Genomic DNA, 23,332 nt, shown 5'->3' on the forward strand with positions numbered 1-23,332 from the left:
TTCTAGAAATAAAAGTAGAGCATTCTTTTGAAAGTAAATCATCTCAGATTGGAGCCGTTAAGATTTGCATTAACAACAATTCCTATTTGTTATCTGAAAATTGGGAGTTAAAATCCACATTAAGACAATCATTTCAGGATATGAGAACTTGTAGAATTGTGATCTACGTAAATGTGAACCAGGATTTATTTGCTTAAGATACCAATGCTTCTTAAGTGCAACATTAACTTTTATTTTCATGGTTTCAATTCATAATGTCTTATATTAACGTCTTATTTATTTTATTGATCTCTTTCCTAATAAAATCGATTTTTTCAGAAAGCTTAGTAGCATGCACTATGTACTCTAACTGATACGCAATGTCATTTTTAGGAACGAAATTTAAAGAATAGTTTTTCTTTCGCACCTGAATACCTTTGAATTTTAAGTATTCTTTTGGGTGTTTTGTTTGTTCTGATGTTTAGAATATTTAGAATATTAAAATGTATTTTATGTAAAAATGTATATAAGGTTAAATTTATCTTAAACTGGGGCATATGTGCCCCAGTTGCAAGTATAAAGGTCACGAGGCATATCTGGTTTCGTTTTCATTAATAGCCTTAATCTCGAGTAAGGAACAAGTATTATGCAATCGCATATAAGTAACGATAATACACAGTCGGTTTGTATGTTGTTTTACGCCCTTCTCGAGAATTTTGCACTAATGTGGAGACGTCACCACTTGTCAGTGGAGATCTGCAAATTTTGTCCTTTACTCGGCATTCAGTGCCATTGAGCAGGGAGGGTTCTTTTTCGTGCCAGCACCTTACTGCGAAACGGGAACTCGGTTTATACGTCTCATCCGAAGGACCGCTCTCCAGTGGGATTCGAACCCGCGAAGTAAGGATCAACTCCTTACTTCGTGACTCTAGAGCAGACGTGTCACTCTAACCAGTGCGTCACTTGAGCGTCCATACCTTGTTGGTGAAAGCAGTAAATCTAGTACTTCAGACAGTCCCATGGGAGAATGGTGGGATTTTTAGTTACAACTATACTACTTTTTCTCATGGGAAAAAATGTTAGATTGGATATTTTCTCCAATTGGGAATCTCGGAATCTGGGAATCTTGGAATTTCATATCTTAAATATAGAGATGTTATTTAATTTAACATAATTAAGATCATGTGATGCTGCTAAAAAACCCACCAAGTGCAAAAAAAAAATTTCTGGACATCGCAAATAGAAATGGTAGTAAAAAGTCTGGACTATGTCGTGTCCGGAGGTAGATGTCGCACTGTTTATAGTGATTTATTATTTTATTTTTTCCTAGTTAAGGTTAGGACATATTTGTATATTTCGGCAGTCCACCAGAATTCTATCATTTCCAACCAGTTAATGTATTGAACACCCCAACCCTGAGATACAAAAGTTGTTTTCCATTTGCGGTGTCAATCAAAAGGTCAAAAGGGAAAGAAATATTTTTTTCTCTTAATGTTACCAAACATTTGGGTGTGCTCTGTTTGAACTACAGTAACTGTGTTTAATTTTTTTGTTTTAATTTGTGGGTAGCCCCATCTTAGGGCAATCAGTTCACAAAATGCATTTAGCTTTTCTCCACGCAAATGACAAAGTTACAAACCTGAAAACTACAAAGGCTAGTGAGGATTCTATGGGGGTTTCCCCTAAGATGGCGGCCAAGGAGAACTTTTGAAAAGCTTGGATACAACTATTGACCAGGTACGATTCGGGTGTTTTTATGAAAATACGTTACACAAGACCCTCACCCTCCTTAGTATATTAACAATTATGACCTTGCTTTCTGACCTTTGTCCCACTTTCAAAAACATTAACCTTGACCACACTTTTGAAAGTTGGTGCCAGGATGCTAACAGTTTTGTGTTTAACAGGTTTGGCACAGTTCCTTTTTAAACGGAATTATTCCCCTTATCCCCCAGAGGGTCCAGGGCAAAGCCCTGGTGGGGGCCCAGGGGGCGAAGCCCCCGGAAGCTTCTGGATTCTAGAGATTTTGTAGGGTAACACAGAGGTCTACCAAGTAGACTAGGTACTAGTTTCTAGACGAAACTGTGATTTACGCTAACTTTGATAATTTTAGGGGGCGCGCGCCAGGTGCTCCCCCCTTGAATCCGCCTGTGTATGGAGAAACAGAATTGATAGTAGATAAGATAACCTTTCCAGTGGTTATAGGTATGTTGCTAGAGGCACTCACTTGTGAAAGCCGGGAGTTGTGAATAAGGTGGTTGTCGTTTTCTTCAAGAACAACGTATTTGTGCTTTGAAATAGCCCTTAATTTTCGTTTTATTAAATGTTGAGCTAAATATTTATACCGTAAGAGCGCTTCCGTACATTGTCCTAGTGTAAAAGAAAGCAGTCGAATCTCTCACCAGAGGGCGTATTACGTTTCGCTGTACAACACCTCTATCAACGTTAAAATGCTAACTAGAGATTCGTGGCAAAACTTATTCTTACCTATTGCACCTTAAATTATAAATGTAAAACTTCTATATTGTTGCTTTAAATCTTAACTGAAAGTTTATTTATGAGAATTAGAAACAGGTACTGGTATCGCTTTTCACCATATCTTACAAGGGATTATTTCTCGGCAGGATATTATGAACGTGGAAAATTTAAAACGCATTGCTGATAAAATTCATGATTTAGTTTTTATAGACAACTTGCAGCATTGACACATAACTACATGTAAATATGTAAAGGTTTTAATCTTCTTGTGGGTCATTTTAAACAACACTTGAAAAAATTCACGTTCCCTCGCCTTCCGTATTTTATACGTTGACAGAGGTATAAGTGGAACGATAAATCTGGGTAGAGAATAGCAAAAATCCAATAAAAGATTAAGTGCAAGAATATTTTCACATCCTCTAAATATTTATAGTATATTAAGTGTATACTTGTAAGCTCAAAACTACAATAGCTTATCTTTGTTAAAATCGTGAGATTGAATACGTTCAGCACTTGCTAACTCGTTTATAAAATTCTTAAAATTATTCGTTCTAATTTTAAGTTTATATTATTTCTTTCAAAGACATCGTAAAAAATAATTTTTAATACCACTGCTTCTTATACAGATGGAAATAATTATTTGAAAATTAAATTTTAACAGACTTTTCAAAGATGGTTTTAGAATGAATGCCCTTTTAAGATGACATACTTTTCGTACCATTGATCGTCAAGGAATATTACAGTAAAAGTCGGGGATTACTCTTGCACGTGATTTTATATTGCTGTACATGTAAAACAGATGCCACCTACACAAACCAAGCTATGAAATATTCTGTTTTACTTATAAGGGAAATATTCACGGCCGTTTGAAGAATATTCATGATGTCGTACAATCTGATTAAAATCAGATCTTATGATCCGCTCACATAGATCGCTACACAAGGATCTGAAGAAACTCCATTCAGAGTCATCTCCTGGTCACCCTTCAAATATCGAATCAAACGTTCGCTTAAAAGAATTAAGAAGTATCTCGGAATGTCTGACCCCTTAACCTTTACCTTCATGTTTGACCTAATTAACAAAACCCAACTTTGATGATAACTGTTGCATCAGTTTCACATGCCATAAATATACCATAAATAATGAAACTCATCCACAAAGCTACCAAAAGCGGGGAACCACAAATTTTTTTATTCATTTGTTTTAATGTTTTAATTTGCTATCATTACTGTCGCTGAAGTAAAAATATCGGTCAAATGATACAATTTAATTTTAGTTTACTTGAATCATTCTACCAACATAGAACTAAAAATACTTTATTCTCTGAAATCTAGAAAAATAAGAAAACAAAGAAACAAAACATATACAGCTAGAATATATCGATAAAGTCTTTATGATTGCCTCTGAAGATACACTAATTATCTACCCATAGTGCCCAATCCCTCCTAAATTGAACTGATTATTTGTATTCTAAAGAGAATCTTATTAGTCTAGTATTCGTTTACTGAGAAAACTAAAATTGTCGAAATAAGTCTGCTTACCCTCAAAGGGTAAGTAAGAAGAGCTGCCATCTCCCCTACAGTTTTAAATGAAGTCCCTTCATCTTTTTTTAAATGTAATTATTTGAGGGCTTTCTTGCATCTCGATCCAAACTTTTGCTATGAATTCCTAACGTAATTAGTCATTACGTCATTTTTTCATGCTGGAATCACAAAAACACCGAACTACTGATCCATGAGACATAAAAATTTTCCAAACAATTGTGACCTCTTGGTCACAGCGATGTATGTGCCAAGTATGACCTCCTTATGATAAAAACCTTGTCTAATGACCTTTTATTGCTTTCGGTCGTCCTACTTTGATCATAATAAGATCTCAGGCCATTGTAGGATATCTTAAGTCCAGTAGTGGATCCAGAGGGGATGGGGCGGGGTTACGGGGATTGCACCCCCTTCCCCTTTGGATTTGCTCAAAAGAGAGAGAAAGAAGAGTCACAAATCCTTGTGTTTTTACTTAAAAAATTAGCAATATATGAAAGAATTAGGTTTTAACCCCCCCCCCCCCCACCATCCTTACAAAATAGAATTTTAGGGTTCCTTTCTTTGTCAAAAACTTTCAGGTTTTCCATAATTTTTTTCCAGGCTAATGACCACCCCACTTTTAAAAACGATACCTACATCCCTGTAGCCTATTAAGTTGTTTAACTATATGTAAACGCAACAATTTTCCTCGTCAACCCCCCCTTTTTAAAAAAATCTAGATCCGCGCCTGAAGTCATTTTAAAATTAAAAATTATTTTGGGCATACAGCCGTTAAACAGGGTAACCTTGAACTTGTGTGTGGAGTTTCAATTTGAGTGGAAAATTTTCATAAGGACGTGAAACAAACGTTTTTTTAAAATTTTTGAGATCTTATTGTACATTTTATAAAGCTCTCTTAAAACAAAGTTAAAATTGATTCCGGAAGGAGTCGTATTTGTAAATATACTACAATTTAGTTAATGTAGTCAGACAATTTATATGGGGCAGACGTTCTTTAAATATGCAATAGAATATTTAATACGGATTTCGAACTGTGTTTGAATATGCTGAATTTTTAATGCTTAGTTTACCCTAAAATGTTTAAGTCGACAAATACATCAATTCTCTAATGATACATTCAAATGACCAAAGTTTTAGTAAACTGATGTGCGTGGGATAGAGACTTCGGAGTAACATATTGAAAAATGCATCATTTAAATTTCATGTACTTAGGGCAGAGATGGTTTTTACATGTCTCTGGTTAGGGTTAAGACAACAACCAATCACAATTTTTTTCCCAAATGTAAGCCACTATAATTATCTTCATTAAAAACAATAATTCAATGATTCTCCACATGTGCCCTGTACTTTTTCCAAAACAAATTTGACTAAAGGGCAATAAAGGCATATGTCTTGTTACAAGCTCAAAATTCCATTAAACATTACAAAATAGGAGCGGAGCAAACAAAGATCTCGAAACATCAAAGGCGAGATTAGGTGCCCTGGAGGAGTGACCACCCCTATGACTCTTACCCCTGTCTTAGCTGTGATATACGTAAAATTAAATCTGACGGAGCCAGAACACTTTTTTATTTTGAAGAAACAGAGACTTCTTACAGATGAACAGGTGTATATGTACATGCATAAAAGATGTCTCCCTGCTAGACAGACGAACTATTAGACAAATAAATAGATGAACAAGGTGATTTCAATATATTCTCCCCTTCGTTTGCAGATGGATATAACACAAAATTCTGATATCAACCTTTCACGTAATTAATAAATACAATAACAGAGTATGGAAGTAAAGTTTAATAACAAAAGCAGGATCCCTAACAGAGAGATCAATCCTTAACAAATGTTACTATACTGTAACAATGCATATAGATCCATATATTTCTCAAGAAAAAGAAAATATATGTATGAATAATTTGATTATAGTAAAATAGAAACAATGAAAGTATAATTTAAAGAAGTAAAGGTATCTACTTCTGATTTAAATATAGTAAACAGCATTAAACTAAAACAGAAATTATGTCGTTAATGTTTGTTTCTAAAAAAAGGAAAAAAATCAAGGAACACAAACTGTTGATTACATGAAGGCCTAACAACATTGGATCATTTTTGACTTAATAGTTGTACATTAGAAAAAAATGAAATAAAATCAGCTGAAAAAAGAATTGGATAGCAAGCTGAACCACTGTAATTAAGCCTTCTGACGGATAGGCTGAGGTGTCTACTTTAGGGAAACAATATAAATGTTTGGTGACTAATGGAATGTACTGTATATTACTGTTCAAACATTCAAGCTCTAATAGAGCGCCACTGAAAGAAACAGGCAATTCGTGACATACTTGTATCTTAAAGGACGATCGTGCTTAAAGAAGGTTTTACTTGTAACTGTCTATTTCCAAACCTTTAAAGTCTAAAACTAAGTTTAGATATACATAGAGAAAAAGAACGATTTAGTGTTTTGTACAATCCCACAAAAAGCAGAATATTTTTCTTTTCAGAAAGGAAGGATAAAAACTCGCACAGATTAAAATAACTATTTTTAACTTTTTTACTGTATTCAAATTGCCAAATTAAATGTTAAAAGAAATTATATTTTAAGGAATAAACAATCATCTTAAATCAATTTTTGACCTGCATCACATCCCCATTGAGGCGTGTTTGGTATGATTTCTTGTAACCGGTAATCAACATAATCCTGCAAATTATATACAGCGTCTATCCTATCTGATGATATGCTATTATCTTGGCTAGAATCTGGTAATTGAGTAAGCCAATAAATAAAATATGACATCAGATTCTAAAACCTAAGAATTATCAAACCAAAGAGCAGTTTCAAACACTTTTTCATATTTTAATGTTGACTGTTTTTGACATTATTTATATTTGCGATGAATCTCTTACTTTTGTATTAGAGACAAAAGAACAAAATAATCAAATTTCAATATGGCCCAAATTTCTTACCTGAGTGGGTGCCTATCTGACTTATTTCATGTAATTAACAAGCCCTTTATGTCACTCTTAATATATATTATGATTGTATACATAATTTTCAGGCCTTAACCCCCATTGCATCCAGGCCAAGTAAAATAAATCTAGATATTCCAGTTGAGAAATACCAGATTGCAGGCAAATTGAATTTTTGGTGCTTTTATATAAAACAAAAATAGAATTTTGAGATTATAACGATGAAGCCTACAATTTAACTCTTAAATCTACAATTTAAAATAACATATCATCAATATTTCCAATTTTGATATCTGATTTCCTAAATAAAAGGGTAAAGGGCCTCTTGATTATAATAGCCTTTCTTTTTTCAAAGAAACAAAAATATATACTGTCTAGTATATTACTACAGTGTCCATGGCCCACTTATTCCTGAAGAGTATGATTATTCCTCGTCATATCCTTTGACTCAATGTAAAAAATGTAGTAATTATGTTTCTTTTGGTTTTTTAAAGTGATTTCTATGTATTTCTATACACAACGTTTAATCCTCTATTAAACTTAGCATACCACAACTGAAAAAAGTTATTCTGCAATATCTAGAAATGCTTCAAATAACTGAAATCATTCTATTATCTCAATATTTCTCTGAAATTTTCAGTGCATTCACAATTAATTAATTTTTTTCCATAGTTTCGCACTACTCAGGTTTCAAGATGTCGACAAAACAGTATTCGCAGTACATTTTTATGCCTACATACTAATAAGAGGTGTCTAATTAACACTTTCTGTTCTCAGACCTATACATTTATTTAATGGTTGTATATTTAAGCAAAATATGTTGTCTGATATTAACACACAGACAGACGAAGAACAATCTTTTATCAGAAAGGCACTTGTGTGAATTTGGTTTTTAAAAAGTTTCTTCTTTATACTTACACTAGTACGAATACCAATCATTTCACTTTGAATATCAAGTACAGTTTATCAAATTCAATTTACCGACAGACTAAAAAAAAATCTCTCGCTATTTTCTCATTATAATGCAAAATTTGTTAACCACCATTTGCCACTGTATTTAAGAAAAAAATTTGAGATGAAGAGAAGCTGTCCCTATCGTATCCATGACCATAAACTGTTCCGGGTTCATGGGAAATATGTTAAATTCTTATCGGAAATATGTTAAATTTTATACATGTAGGATGAATAAATTAAGCGCTTTGTACAATTCTGAAGTATTTCACTTTTTAATTTTTTTCTAGTTTGTATAATTGAACTGGTTATGAAACATTCGTGTGGAAGTTTTCCGATCATATTATAGAACTTTCGGATCTCTATCAGCGCCAGTTTACTTCCCAGATCCAAGGCAAGGAATCTGCAGAACAATGCATAGAATTCAATATTGTCATATCTCTATGTAGGATGTGTGTAGGATGAAGGTTTTTGTATTAATCAAGAAACTCCCTACAAATACAATTTAACCCATTTATTGTGCTCAATGTGGGTCCTCGTACTTGAGAATTCATAGCATGTCTTACAAGAAAACTCGTTCTATTGCTTTCAGAATTTCAAATATAAACGTGATGAAATGTTACAAGAAATATCCGTAGTTTGCAGTAAAAATACTTGGTCACAATAAATAATTATATTCATTTTGTATAAAAATAGTTCTATGTCATATAACATTATGTCACTGATATATGGAGGTAAGGGTATCTGAGACAGTCTAGCCTATAGGAAAAAAGGTTTTAAATACACATTTAATGATATCATTAAGTAAAATTAATCCAGAAAGACCATTGTTCTAACATATACTTTCTACCCGTATATTGCTCCTCGGCATATTCCCTTTTCCCCTCACGCACAAGGCCTAACAAAAGTTTATGCTACAACACTGGTATTCAGAAAGTCAACAAATATAATGAAAATGTACAGCAAACATAAAACAACTTTTGAGGGTTAGTCGACACAGAGAAACAATTAATAAAGGTGAAAGGAAAATCCTTTGTTCATAAAAATTACATTTTCACAGGAATTTATTGTCACTGCTGTGGCACGTTACAAATAAACTTTAGAAGTAATTAGGATGGGCTATTTTCGCATTCTTATCGAGAAGATAATTATATTACTTGTATATGTAACCTCAGATTCACATGTAACAAGATGATTTATTAACATTTTTAATACGAAATATGTTAAATGGGTTATTTAATTGTCAAAAAGATTTTCTTTGTGAACTATCAGAAAAGCGCCACTGTCAAATTGATGTAATGACAGCAGATTAAAATATATGTATCGTGCCTTATTTACATCAAAAACCTTTTTTCAGATAAATTTCAGAATGTGCAATACAAAAATGATTGTAACTGCATATAACAAACCTAATAAACTAAAATGTCTAGATAACAGTTAACTATCAACCGACAATCGAGATGAGTTTATATGAGTTGGAATATTATATGTATATATTCTGTGTGTATGTTTTCAGTACACAAAAACGTCCATCAATGGATTAATATTGAAAATATGAAGAAAATATCTCGAAATGTCAATCTTAAGAAATTTATAATATGATATTCTTACCACAAAATTATTTACTTTTATCTTCTCCTTGAATATTTCCCAAATAAAATTTTCTGGAAGGCATTGCGAAATTCAGGATTAAAAATAGTATATATAATAGGATTAAGCAGGCTATTGAAGTATCCTAACCACAAAACAATGCTACTGACACTATTTGGGATATTCTTTAAGAAAGGATTTAAAAGTGCAATGATAAAAAATGGAAGCCAACACACTATATAAGCGCCTGTTATTATACCCAGTGTTCTAGCAGCCTTTCGCTCTCTTTTCATTTCAAGTTTTTCTTTCTGTTTTTTAGCCTTAGCTGCATTTGCACAAGCATTAGGAAGCAAGGCCAATTTAACCTCTTCAGAAGAAGTGTTTGAAGTCATTTTGGAATTGTCGTTTTTATCACTACATCCGTTCATGCCATTCACACAGGAAGCCTCCTCCAACATAATGGAAGTCTCGGCCATTCCGTTGGGAGTCAATCCCGTCACACCATTTGTCGGAGACGGTGAAGAAATTATGAATTTTTGTTTCTTACTGTGTTTCTTAATGAAGTTCTTTTTCCGTATTCGGGATCGTGCCACCTGATATATTTTAGCGTATATAATCAACATTATAATTGTCGGCACATAAAAGGCACCTCCTGTTGAGAAAAGGGTTTGGAAAATGTCTTGGTCTATCATACATATGCCGGATTTACTGGGCACATTATCAGGATTGCGCCATCCTAACAGTCGAGGCATAGCAATACACAGTCCCACAAACCACGCAATGGCGATCATAATGAGGATCGTTTTGGCACTTCTGTTACGTACATAGTCTATATTTGTTACTGCCCAATAGCGATCCACGGAAATAGCCACCAAATGTAAAATAGAAGCCGTGCAGCACAGCATATCAAAGGTGATCCACATATCACAGACCTCGTTCTGCAGAAACCAGGCTTTGGTGACCTCGTTTAAAATGCTTATTGGCATAACTAATGTAGCTACCATTAAATCTGCAACGGCTAAGGATAAAATTAAATAGTTGGCTACGTTTTGCAAGTTCTTCTCCAAAACAATGGCCGCTATAACGAACACATTACCTATGATTGTCGCTAAAACCATCAGGCCTAGGAAGATTGTTATTGGAATAACTAAATCCAAACTCTTTACTTGCGGCCCGAACACGGGAGAGTAGGTGATAGCCTCTTCTTCATAGATGAGGGATTCCTTTGTCTCATTGTGCTGTCCTAACACAGAGAAAGTTGCTGAAATGCTTGTCTCCATAATGTTTGAAAACTCATATAGCCAGAACGAGTCTAAACTCTTTACTTACCAAACCCTTTGGGGTTCTAGTTTTCTGTTTTTCTATAGAAGTATCAAATAAACAAAGTTGCTACATGAAGATAAAATCTTGTGAATCCAATGCGTTGAGTCTCCGTGTTACACAATTCCGAAATCCGATCGCAGATCATTAAATTCCATAACAGCAGCCATAAATTAATCATTAGTCTAGGTGTCAGGATGCGTTATTTAGCTCCCACGGGAAAACATGGATACAATGTTTTTGAATAAAATTAGTCACTGAAAAATACTTCATAATATTTTTGCTTAAGAAGTGTTTGAACGTCCTCCACAAGAAATTGGATATCTGTGAATCAGATCTTTAACTCCATAGTATCTTGCGGTAATTAAATTGCTGGTACTCAACATCCACTAATTTATGACAAATGCCAGTAATGTGCCTGTTCTGCTTTGACTTCCACTGTCTTCCTGTGCAGCGAATACCAATTCAAACCCACTCTGATTTTGTTGCAGTCCTCGGAGAGTCAACCTTTAATTGTTCGCATAAAAAGGACCAGCTTCACATCGGAATTATTCCCGAATCAATACCAAAGATTGACTTAATTGTTGATACAACTTAAATGAATTTCTTATCATAAAAACACACTCATTGGCGAAACGCGGGATAATGAGCAAACATCAGATTTTTAAAGTGTTGTCTATTTGACCTTGAAGACAGACAATTTGCAGACAAGGAATGAAATTGGAAGCAGCCAATGTTTGTTAAAAACATGTCAGCACGGTAATATTGTCTTTCCCCGTCCAGTATTGTTTGGGCTACATGACAGCGTGTTCATTATATTTCTTTCTCCATCACAAGTGACAACGATAAAGCGATAGTGTGAAAATCAATCCTTCCAGCACAAATTAAAAATCGCACAGTACCTACTTGATTTTATATTCAGTATTATGTAATCTCATTTCGTAAGTATATTTGTTATTTCTCGTTGTCTTCGCTATCCAATAGAATCATGTAGAAAGCTGTCGTCAAAACTGTTATTTAAGTCTCCTTATAATATAAGGATTGTTTTGAATATCTAAGTAAGCGTAGTTTTGAACTGAAGCTTTTTAAACAAAAAAATAAGTGAGCACACGATCCTCTGACTGTTTATGACTGGCTGTCTTATAAACTGTCTCCTCACCACTGATGGTAGAGGTGTGACATCCTCGGCTCACTTATCATAACACATCACAGAAGACACACTGTGCTCGCAATTTAATGCCAAACGGCTCCCAATTGGGAATAAAATTGGTGTTTGTTGCTTAAACAAAGATGGCACTTCGGACATAGCAGAAATTGAATACAGGATCAAACATGTGAATTATATGGATTAGTCGATAAGATATCCTCCTCTTACTGATACTTCACTGGATGACTTTCTCTATATTAGCACTTTTCAAACCCTGTAAATATAAACAAAATTATGTTAGATAGTAAATGGCAAAAAATGTATCAAGTTTTATAACCTTACATCTGTCAGTCATATTAAACCACATCCTATCCTCCTGTGGTTTTCCAATGAATATACATGTACGTATTGTTCAATATAAAGACAGGCAAAGCTTTGTGCGATTTAAAACGGACAACACATTGTGGACCTCGATCCTGTCATGTTGTAAATTTTGAATTTACCGGGTGGCAGTAATTACAAAATTTACAAGTCGTCATGTTGTAAATTTTGTATTTACTGCCACCCGGTAAATTCAAAATTTACATCATGACACTCCCACCCCCATCCCCAATTCTCCCAGCCCTTTTAAAAAAGTTAAGAACACTGAAAATTTATCTTTGACAAAAGTCACAAGATCTGACCAACAGTAATAATTTTGATTGGAAATGGCAAATTACTATATAAATAATCAAGTAATACATTGTACACACTGTAGTATTTATGTAGAGAACCCCAACCCAATAGCCAGCATAACAAGCTTATTTACAAATATGTAACTCCTAAGTTTATTCAGATGTGATAAGTCTGCTTGATCGGTCAACGTTCTGTACTCAAGAAGAAAAAAGTAAAAACAGAAATTTCATATACCGGAAACCTTCGTCGTTGAATGAAGTTAAATAAATGTGGGCCCGGAAACACTTTTCATTTAAGCAAATTAAATAAATGCTCTTAAGATGAAGCGTTAAAATAAATCATGCAAAAGATTATTGAGAGATATTATGAGATAAATATGGCCGTGGATGGCAGCTGGTTGTATTATACGACTTAAATCTGGCGAATTGCTAGCATCCATTTCGAAAATGTGTTACAATTCAGTTTGATGATCTAAAGACCAGCGATGTGTGATGAAAGAAGCGAGGAATTACGTGAAACAGCTTTGTTGAGATCGCCAAATTATAATGGCATGAAAGATCTTAATGGAATCATTAAATTCTATTAAGCAGAAATTTACCAAGTGCATTCTGTTTAATAAATGATAATAACCAAATATAGCTTGTGTTTAAAAAAAAATCTTCTTCCAACTTTATTTAACGTGGGCTTCCCATCATTAGACGGAAAGTTCACTAAAGAAAAGAAAAAAAGTTGTCATTTGTCCTGTATCTTTCTTTTTTTTTTTAATAATGAGCATCATGAGAGTGCGATCTGTGTTCTGCGTCCATACTACGTGAAAAAAATATATTACAGGACAAGAGCACAATAGCGCCAATAACTTGTTACTATAATAAGCCAACTGATTGGTATTTCTGGATAGTTGAGCACAGCGTCTGCTGAGAAAATCAAGTTCTTGGATGAGTGTTATTACTACTTGAAAATAAATGATAAACCACCGCCCCATACCGATTACAACAGCATGTACAAATGTTAGAAACAAACTTAATCATTCCCCAGGTTTTCCAGACATCAACAAGTCTCCATTTTCCACGTTAGCTCGTCCAAATTGTAAATTTTAATCAAGCACCAACGTACATAAATAGCTCTACTGCAGTATCAATTGTAGTCCTGAGTCTTTCTATGTAGGACTAACTGATCCCTTTTTAATGTAATTCTTATAACTACATGTATATTTATTTGAGACAATATCATTAATCAGGCGTGATACTGACTTTCATTAACGTATATATTATGTTTGCTTGTATTAAATGTTGAAAAGAAAACAAATTTTACCACCTGGCTGAATAGCGGTGATAGAGAGTTTGTATATAGGGATGGAGCTGTTTGTTACGCGCCTGGGTACCAACTCTTATCCACAACACCACTGAAAGAAGTTAGTGATACATTCATACAATCTCTATTTGATATGGTGCACCTCTTCTTTTAAGTTTTGATAGGACAGAAAATTTGGCTTTTCATAGTACAACATGGAATTTGACATTATACTGACATTGAAGCGGGGGTATTATGTTGTAAGCTTAGTACTCGCAGTACCTCTTATTCAATCTATTCTTCAGTTATCATCCCCTCCCAAAAAAAGTAGATAAGAACAAAAATCAAATCAAAAATAAACAAACATAAATATATCTAATTTAAAAAAAAAGGCCAAATCGATACAAATTGCTCACTTTTAAAATATTTGAAACTTCTTTTACAGCTAATTTTTTTGAATTTTAATTCTAGACATTTTTGTAATATTTTACATTAGTTCAGTTTAGTCACACTAAGAAATGCGTATATTTTGAGAGGTCGAAATTAGAACTTACAAACAGAAAAGGTTGAAGACCACCAAATTACCGAGTTTAAGTGAGTTTAAAATATTATTTAATATTTTACCCACAGAAATAAATAAGTGCAATAACATTTATTTATTCAATAATGGGGTCTGAACGACGAAAGCATAAAGTGAAATAACTTTGGAATTGAAGAAATGTATTACACTTTCAAGTAGAATTTCATAACCGTTCCTGCCTTAGAATCTATCTATCAAAAGTACCTCTCATTATCTGTTAAACATTCTAGCATAAAGTTTCAATCAATTTTAAGATCATTATGAACGTTTTGCCCGCATGATTTTGTTACTAGTATGCAGCTGTATTCAGATAATACTCCTATTGGCAGAAAAAAATGTTATACATTCCTATCTACTTTATAACAATCTTACCAGCTGAGGAGTCCAAAATCCTACAAAATACCACCAATCAATGAAATCCTTTCACACTTAACAAATATTTATGAATATCTGTAAATTCTGTAGGATAGGTCTGATGTACGGTTAAGTCTCCTGTGTACATGGTGTGCGGTAATATGAGTAAAGCGGTTCTGTCTAATAAACAATATCCGTTCTCAATTATAAGCACTGAAATCACACCATTCCAGCTTTATAGATCTTTCTGTTTTCCAACAGCACCAACAACATTATACGGATTTATATTCACTAGGACTTTTTAAAAAGATGCTTCACTCTGCTTGTATAAATATAAATTAAAATCATAATTAAAATGTCAATTTAGAAGTATATAAATAATGACGTCAAAAGAGTTTCCAAAGAAAGAAAAACAACGTTGGATGCTGAAGTCGCTTTAGCAAATGTTCGTACATTAAGAATAAAGATTACGGATATGAGTTAATCTTCTTTGACCACCCACACACACCCTAACAGAGAGAGAGAGAGAGAGAGATCAATTTAACATGACGTACCTATGTGTCTTTCATTTTAACAATTTTCAATTGCCAATGAGTACACATTTTTATGGGAAAATTCAAATTTTTGTATGTATACCCTGAACTGATAAAATTCATTTTACGTATATATCCCCGCGTTAGCAAAAATAATCGCTTTATGATATATTAAAAAAACCCAAGAATTTTGTAAAATCGCTCAAGTAACAAGAAAAACAAGTTTGTCCGGTGTTGAATGTGTATTTGATTTTCATAGGACTTTTTTCCTATCAATTTTCCTTACTGTAGCGACAAAGTGCGCGTGCTTCTCAATTTTCGAAGGGCAATTTTATTGAGGGAAACGCTTCCATACATTTACTTGTAACTTTTTCATGTAGTATTATATTGGCTGAAGATGTTTTTATATAAGAAATTCATGTGAAATAATATATTTAATTCACCCTTATATTATTAATAATTGCTATCAATTTTAATTGCAATACCAGTCAATAGTTATACTATTTAGAATCTAAATGAAATACTTTTATATAACCACTTCAAGTCCCTGCTTAACACGAACATGTAATTAACAAGTGAAATTCATTTGTTAAAATGTAGAAAAGATTGATTATCACTTTTTAAAACATTGTCATCGAACAGGGAACCCAGAAATCTCCGACCTTGAACTTTGTGTAATAGTACCAGTTCATCATCCTGAGTAGAGAGAAATAGATTTCCCCTCAGTATTCTATTTTGATGGCTATTGTAATAGAATGTGACACAAAGGTGACATTTCTCCGTCCCCAGAAAATTGTCTCTTTTCCATGAAGGCTGTCTTCCCAGTGGTATTTTCAACATGTAGTCAAGAAAGACAGCTTTCATAAATTTAAAGGAAAATATAAGTTTGGCTTGAAAAACTGCGACCGAAATAGCGATAAGTTAGCTGAAACCTTCTTGATAGGCCAAATGTTTACAGGAATGTTTAATCAATATTCATTATAGATAAATACCCTCTAAAAGCAACTTCAATATGTTCTTTCCCTCGCATTTACAAAACACGTTTTAGCAGAATGTATATATTGCTTTTGATTCATAACATGCTCTATTAATTGATATGTTTGATAACTTTACCGCTGTATTTTTACTTAACCCAGAAAAAAAGAAAAATGGATGTTGGTAGATGTAAAGCTTTTAGCAAACCCTTTTTAATTAGATAGATCTGCAATAAATTGTTCTTTCAGTCTATATGTGTCAGATCCTCTTATTTTTTTTATCCATCTACAGCCCATTTAGATTTAGGCTTGAATACATAATGGAATAATTAAAAATTATGAAATTAAGAAATACATTTTGTGATTTTTTATTAAAGCAATTTTTAATAACAACTGTACTTCAAAGATAAACAGTCGATCGCGATGTTCGATAGTGCGATAGTGAATTGAACTGTGTGGTCCTATCTGGATCCCATACCCAATCTTCACAAACGCACACCCTTACAAATTCACACAAGCAAGATAGAGAGTCACAGAGAGAGAGAGAGAGAGAGAGAGAGAGAGAGAGAGAGAGAGAGAGAGAGAGAGAGAGAATGACAGTCAGCACTCTTTGACCTTTTATCAACAGCGTACAACTCTGGAAACTTACATTTACTATAAAAATTAGGCTCTATTCAATAACCAAGGTTTCTTCCTCGGAAGAGGTACTCAGTGTTTATAAATATCGGAAAAACAAACTGTTAAAAATTCGTGATGAAGCTAATTTACATAAGTTATTTTTGAATCTTCAAATTTCAGGGAAATAGACCGCTATTCCTGTTTTTCCGCGATTTTATTTCAGCCCCTTAGTATCTGCTTTTCGCGACTACATGTACTTCTCTATCGTCTCAAGCCACGGTCCGGAGTCCTCCTACTCGTGGCTGCTTGCGCACAAAAAATGTCGTTATCTTGAATATTTACGCCTCTATATTGTGACGTCATGTTCTACCAATGACAAAATTTGTTTCCATCGGAAATGACATCAACAGTATACATGAAATATTTCGTATACTGCGATTGGATATTGAAAGGTCGCGACATGTTCATTATCCGGCTATGCTTTACTCACACTGATCAGTATTTTTAATGAGCTACTAAAAATTCTCTTCTCATTCAACCACGGCCACAATGGGAGAGGATAGTACATTTTGGCCGTGGTTTGCGACGATAACCAATCTGTGGTGCAGTTAGATTTTGTTAGCGTTGTTCTACATTTCCGCGATTCGATAATGATTTTCCACGATAAGTCATACTGCTTTGCTCTTAAGGAAGTAGCATAATAATGAGATAAAAAGCAATCACGGAAAGACAGTGTTGAGTACATGTACCTTCGTCGCAGACCACGGCCAAAATGTACGATCATCTCCCATCCATGTACATATGTAGGAGAGAAAGCAAAATGCAGACTCCGGACCGTGGCTTGAGACGTTGCAGATTGGTGACGTCCTGCTTTTCTGCGATTTTTTCGCAACCTGTCTGGTTTTAATTATCAAATGTGAAAGCATGCGTAAATTCATTTATTGTGGATCTTTTAATATTATAATTAAGACCAATGCTTGATTTTTATTTTTGCTTCATCCCTTGTCAATGGTTTTAAATCAATGTTCTTATGTTTTCAATGCTTATCCTACAAAAGAGCCCTGGTTAAATAAATCGTGGAAAGGCAAAAAAAAAAAAAAAAAAAAAAAAAAAAAAAAAAAAAAAAAAAAAAAAAAAAAAAAATTATAATAATAAAAAATTATCGCGGAAAAAAGCAGATTTATAGACTTTTTTCGCGGAAAAGTAGGGATTTTTTTTTTTACGTGGGAAGACGTGTCAAATCGGTAAAGTGGAACTGTGGACTTGCATGGTAGAGAGAAAATTAATCTCACTTGCAATGAACTTAATTAATGCCAACCCATGAGCAGCTTGTGGCGAAAAAAAAAGTTGTTAGAAATTAACAGTTCATGAAACAATTGAGCGGTTAATAATCCATGAATTGCTGAACACTATAGCTTGCGTATTATCTTTCGTGTTAAATTTTCTTCAATTTGCAAAAAAAGCATATATATATATATATATATATATATATATATATATATATATATATATATATATATATATATATATATATATATATATATATATATATATTTACATTACACATGCAATTTTGCATAAATTAATGTGTGGAAATCTATTGCATTCAAAACACCATAACACAGAGAGGGGGTCAAAAATTATTCATAAAAAAACATAAAAGATTTTCGGGGATCGGGAAAACGTTTTTGAAAGAAAATAATTTGAATGTAGTACATTCTCTTCAAAATAAAGAAAAGTCAAGTTTTAAAATTACTGAAATGGTAATAACCAAGTTAAACTTTAAGATTTAAACTTAACTATAGCAAAAACATGAATATCTGGAAAAAACCTCTCAGTCGTTCTGAAAAAAAGATATTACAGATTTTTCTATCTTAAAGATTGTACATGTATTCTATAGTATATTGTAGCTGGATTATTTTGTGTGTTATCTTTATTTGTTCAAGAAAGTAATGCCTTTCGTTCATTCTCAAATAGCAGTAAAAACCTACACCTAAACAAACAGATTGCCATCCTTAAAATCAATCACAGCGGACGAAGTAAGCGTCTCTTTCATCATATTGTTTGTCAGAAAAAAGATGCATCACTTCGTAACAATACGGCAGAAGAACAGCGGTCGTCAGGGTTCAGAACTAACGGGTTAGAAAATTAACTTGGCACAGGCTCGGGAAAAATGCAAGCACATGAAATGTAGAGTAAATGCATGCAGGGTAAAATTAAAGATGGGAATTCAGCAGCGACTGTGTCTGTCACATCTAGCCAATCATCATATACACACCCTAACCAACACACACTGGCTGCTGCCACCACCCTCCCCCGACTTTCATAATACATGTTATGTATTTTAAGAATTTTTATTCACATTAGTAACATACAGTGTAGCCTGCACATAAAGATGTCCCCGTGCGCGTGATATTGATGACCTAAGAAAATTACAATTTCTAGCATTTTGTTTTCCTCGATATTTTATATTAATATAAGTATAATAGACATATAAACCTGTACTGGCAAAAAAAGACACCTCAGAGTTTTAAATTTGCAGTCCACTCATGAAAGTTGATGTCGTCTCAATAAGAGGGGAAAATTCTCAAAAGGAACGATATAAAACAAACTCAATCACAGTTATTAGTTTTAGAAATGTGAAATCAAAACTGCTATAGAGGAACAGATTATACAAAACGGTCATTGCGTGACAGATTGTCGAATTGAGCTGGTCAGAATTATAATTAACATAAAAACCTAGAAAATGTGCAATTCTGAGATAGTAAAATCATTAAACGTTTTTCTTAAGGATTTTTCTTATACAATACACGTGTGTATTGTTGTTCTTGGGCCCTTCTTGGAATCTTTTTAATTGGCTGAAAGCCAGAGCACATATTTAGAAACTTTTCGGAGGTGTTTACAAAATCAATCTTTGATATCTTACTTGAGGTATCTAGACACAAATTCTTCAATATTAGCCCTTTCCTTTTAAGGACGATTCCTATTCCTATTAAATATTTTACAAAACTTGCCTACCATAAAATCTGTTTTCATATTGGTTGAAGTCCTAGACTGGGAAGATATGAAATAGCTGCCTTTAGCCCAACATTTAAACAGCGACTTTTGTCAAGGGTTTGTGTAGAGAAACCTTAACAAAGAAAGGCCTTTCATTGGATACCAACAACTTTCACCTTTTGACCTTGGAGATTTCCGTACTTATGAATAAACGTTAACTTTGGCGATAACTTTTGGACGCTAAGGGCTAGTGCTTTCATACTTCAGATATGTAATCCTCGTGGCAAGACCTTTCATTTGATATCAAGAATTTTGACCCTTTGACCTTGGAGTTTGACCTACTTTCTAAAATTTTTAACCTTGGTCATAATTTTTGAAGGGTTAGGGCTAGGGCTTCCATACTTCACATATGTATTTTTTGTTACAAGACCTTTCATTGGATACCAATTACCTTGACCTTTTGACCTTGGCGATTTCCGTACTTATGAAAAAACTTAAACCTTGGTCATACCTTTTGAACGCTAAGGGCTAGTGCTTTCATACTTGATATATGTAATCCGTGTGAGAAGACCCTTCACTGGATACCAAGAACTTTGACCCTTTGACCTTGATCCTGGAGTTTGACCTACTTTTAAAAAGCAGACCCTTTGACCTTGATCCTGGAGTTTGACCTACTTTTAAAAAGCAGACCTTGATCATAACTTTTAAAGGGTTAGAGCTAGATCTTTCATACTTTTCATATTTAATCCTTGTGACATTTGATATCAAGAATTTTGACCCTTTGACCTTGACCTTGGAGTTTAACTTTTCAAAAATTTTTAACCTTGGCCATAACTTTTGAAGGGTTAAGACTAGGACTTCCATACTTCACATATGTTTTTTTGTGGCAAGACCTTTTATTGGATACCAATTATCTTGACCCTTTGACCTTGATCTTGGAGGTTTTCGTACTAATTATGAAAAAAACCTATCACCTTGGCCAACTTTCATATTTCACAATTGTATTCAGTGAGAATACCCCACTTTTGGTACCAATATATTAAATTTGTTACCATACGGCGGTTTCACAAACACACCTTCTTTTACTTTCAGTGTCATTTAATTGTCACAGACCTCAGAATAAGGAAAAATATTATGGATTAAAAAAATCATTATACCTTCTTGCCTGTCTCATACACATCAAGTTTCATCATGAAACGATGAAAACCAACGTTAAAAAGGTAGGATGGATCTTATTTCCGTACAGGATATTAGCTTTTTATATTTATAATGGCATCACACTGATATTACAAAAAGATTTTTAACCAAACGTCCGATTCCATATTATACTAACCATTCGAAACAGACCGCTCAAAGGGTAGGTGATTATTTGGAATTCTTCGTAATTGTTCATTTCCGCTATTCAAATATATGTATTCTCTGTGATAATGCTTTGAAAGTTAAGTGAGTTGATTTCTTGATAATTCAACCTGAATGTAAAGTTCACGAAGTGAAAGGTCAGGAGCTAATGCCTTAGTCACATTTTTCGGCCGGTGGCCGTAGAGCAGTGGTAATCGGTGGTGTGAGCGATGCCCCAACATCGGTCCACATCGGCCAAGTATCATTCACATTATCCAGCGATGGGGTATACGATGGGCAACCAATGCGTTTTTTTTTATAAAAATTTCGTGGTTGCTGGCTGGACTTACAAAGGCCCAGCGATGCATTGCTAATCATAAAAGGATGTTCAAGGGTAATCGGCCGATGTATATCACATCGCTCATACATTGGTGAACATCATTCGTATATCGGTTGACTATGGGCCAATGTTTGGTCGAACATCGATTGATGATCGGCCAATGTCTGCTGCCCACCAATCAACCCCCCGATGACCTCAGATTCAACGGACACTGGACGATACTCGGCCATACATCGGCCGATCCTTGAAAAATGTGTTAATGATGGGTTGTCGATGAAGAGCAATGTGAGGCATCGTTGGAGACATCGCTGATTTTTAACTACGAATTATTTTCTACCGATGACCCCCACCGATTCGCAAAATAGCCTCAGTCACCGTCCGATTACTAGTGGTGTCTGGCCAGCAACCACGCCATTTTCATCAAAAAACGCATCGGTTTCTCATCGTTTACCCCATCGCTGGATAATGTGACTGATACTTAAGGAGGTCAAATGTGCATGTTATGCCTTAGTCACATTTCCCGGCCGGTGGCCGTAGACCGGTGGTAATCGGTGGTATCCGTGGTATAAGCGATGCTCCAACATCGGTCCACATCGGCCTAGTAGTCTTTAAAGTATCAGTCACATTATCCAGCAATGAGGTATACGATGGGCAACCAATGCGTTTTTTTTTTGGATAAAATGGGCGTGGTTGCCGGCCGGACTTAAAAAGGCCCAGCGATGCATTCCTAATCATAAAAAGATGTTCCAGGGTAATCGGCCGATGTATATTACATCACTCATACATGTGTGAACATCGTTCGTACGTCGATCGACTATTGGCCAATGGTTGGTCGAACATCGACCGATGTCTTTTGCCCACCACTCAATCCTCCGATGACCTCAGATTCAACGGACACTTGACGATGCTCGGCCATACATCGGCCAATCCTTGAAAAATGTGTTAATGATGGATTGCCGATGAAGAGCGATGTGGGCATCGGTGGAGACATAGCCGATTTTTAACTACAACTTATTTTCTACCGATGACCCCCACCGATTCGCCAAATGGCCTCAGTCACCGTCCGATTACTACAGGCGTCCGGCCGGCAAACCACGCCATTTTCATAAAAAACCACATCGGTTTCTCATTGTATACCCTATCGCTGGATAATGTGACTGATACTTAAATCTCGTACGACTGTCTTTGTGTCTGATGTCAGTGAGCGGGGACCATGAAATGGACATGGGAAATTTCGTGTAATTTAAATCTAATAAACAACATTTTAAAAATCTACACTTACAAATCTCGTTCAACCAGACGCTCGAGTATCTCCGTCCAGCATGTCCGAAATATCTGACGTTTTCCAGGCTTTCCCACGATTTTGCATTTTGATTTACGTGCCAGGAATACGTCAGGTATTTCGGACTACGACCAGCAGAGAGTCTGGTAAAGAATCACGTTAGCGTTTGTAACCATCAGAAGACGCTATAGTATCATGTTTTTATTTTGATGACCCCGTTTAAAAACTAATGTTATGTTTCTTCCATTGGATTGCGACTTGATTATAATAATAAACCTATCTTTAATTTGGGATCAATCGAAGAAATGTGCATTATGCATAGACATATAAAACACATCCCTATCTATAAACAGTGGGCATTACAGTAAATAGTACCTCTCTAACTCC

General features: G+C 34.5%; 1 protein-coding gene across 2 annotated transcripts in view; it reads right to left on the reverse strand.

The window, feature by feature from the left end:
* Positions 1-5,771: 5,771 nt before the first annotated feature.
* LOC134234271 (5-hydroxytryptamine receptor-like) overlaps positions 5,772-23,332 on the reverse strand; it is a 35,262-nt gene continuing 17,701 nt past the window's right edge. Inside the window, exons 1-2 of one of the 2 annotated variants that reach the window (XM_062716319.1) lie at positions 14,882-14,910; positions 5,772-12,238 (exon numbers count right to left, since the gene is read on the reverse strand). In XM_062716319.1, coding sequence (XP_062572303.1) covers positions 9,536-10,777 — 1,242 coding nt within the window. In that variant the 5' untranslated portion in view covers positions 10,778-12,238; positions 14,882-14,910 and the 3' untranslated portion in view covers positions 5,772-9,535. Of the gene's footprint in view, positions 12,239-14,881; positions 14,911-23,332 lie in introns of those variants that run through there. The other variant, XM_062716320.1, reaches the window with a different exon arrangement.

This window comes from Saccostrea cucullata, unplaced genomic scaffold (assembly GCF_032062105.1).
Source record: "Saccostrea cucullata isolate Sc308-1 unplaced genomic scaffold, CSIRO_AGI_Scuc_v1 ctg165, whole genome shotgun sequence".
Classification (NCBI taxonomy): Eukaryota; Metazoa; Mollusca; class Bivalvia; order Ostreida; family Ostreidae; genus Saccostrea; species Saccostrea cuccullata.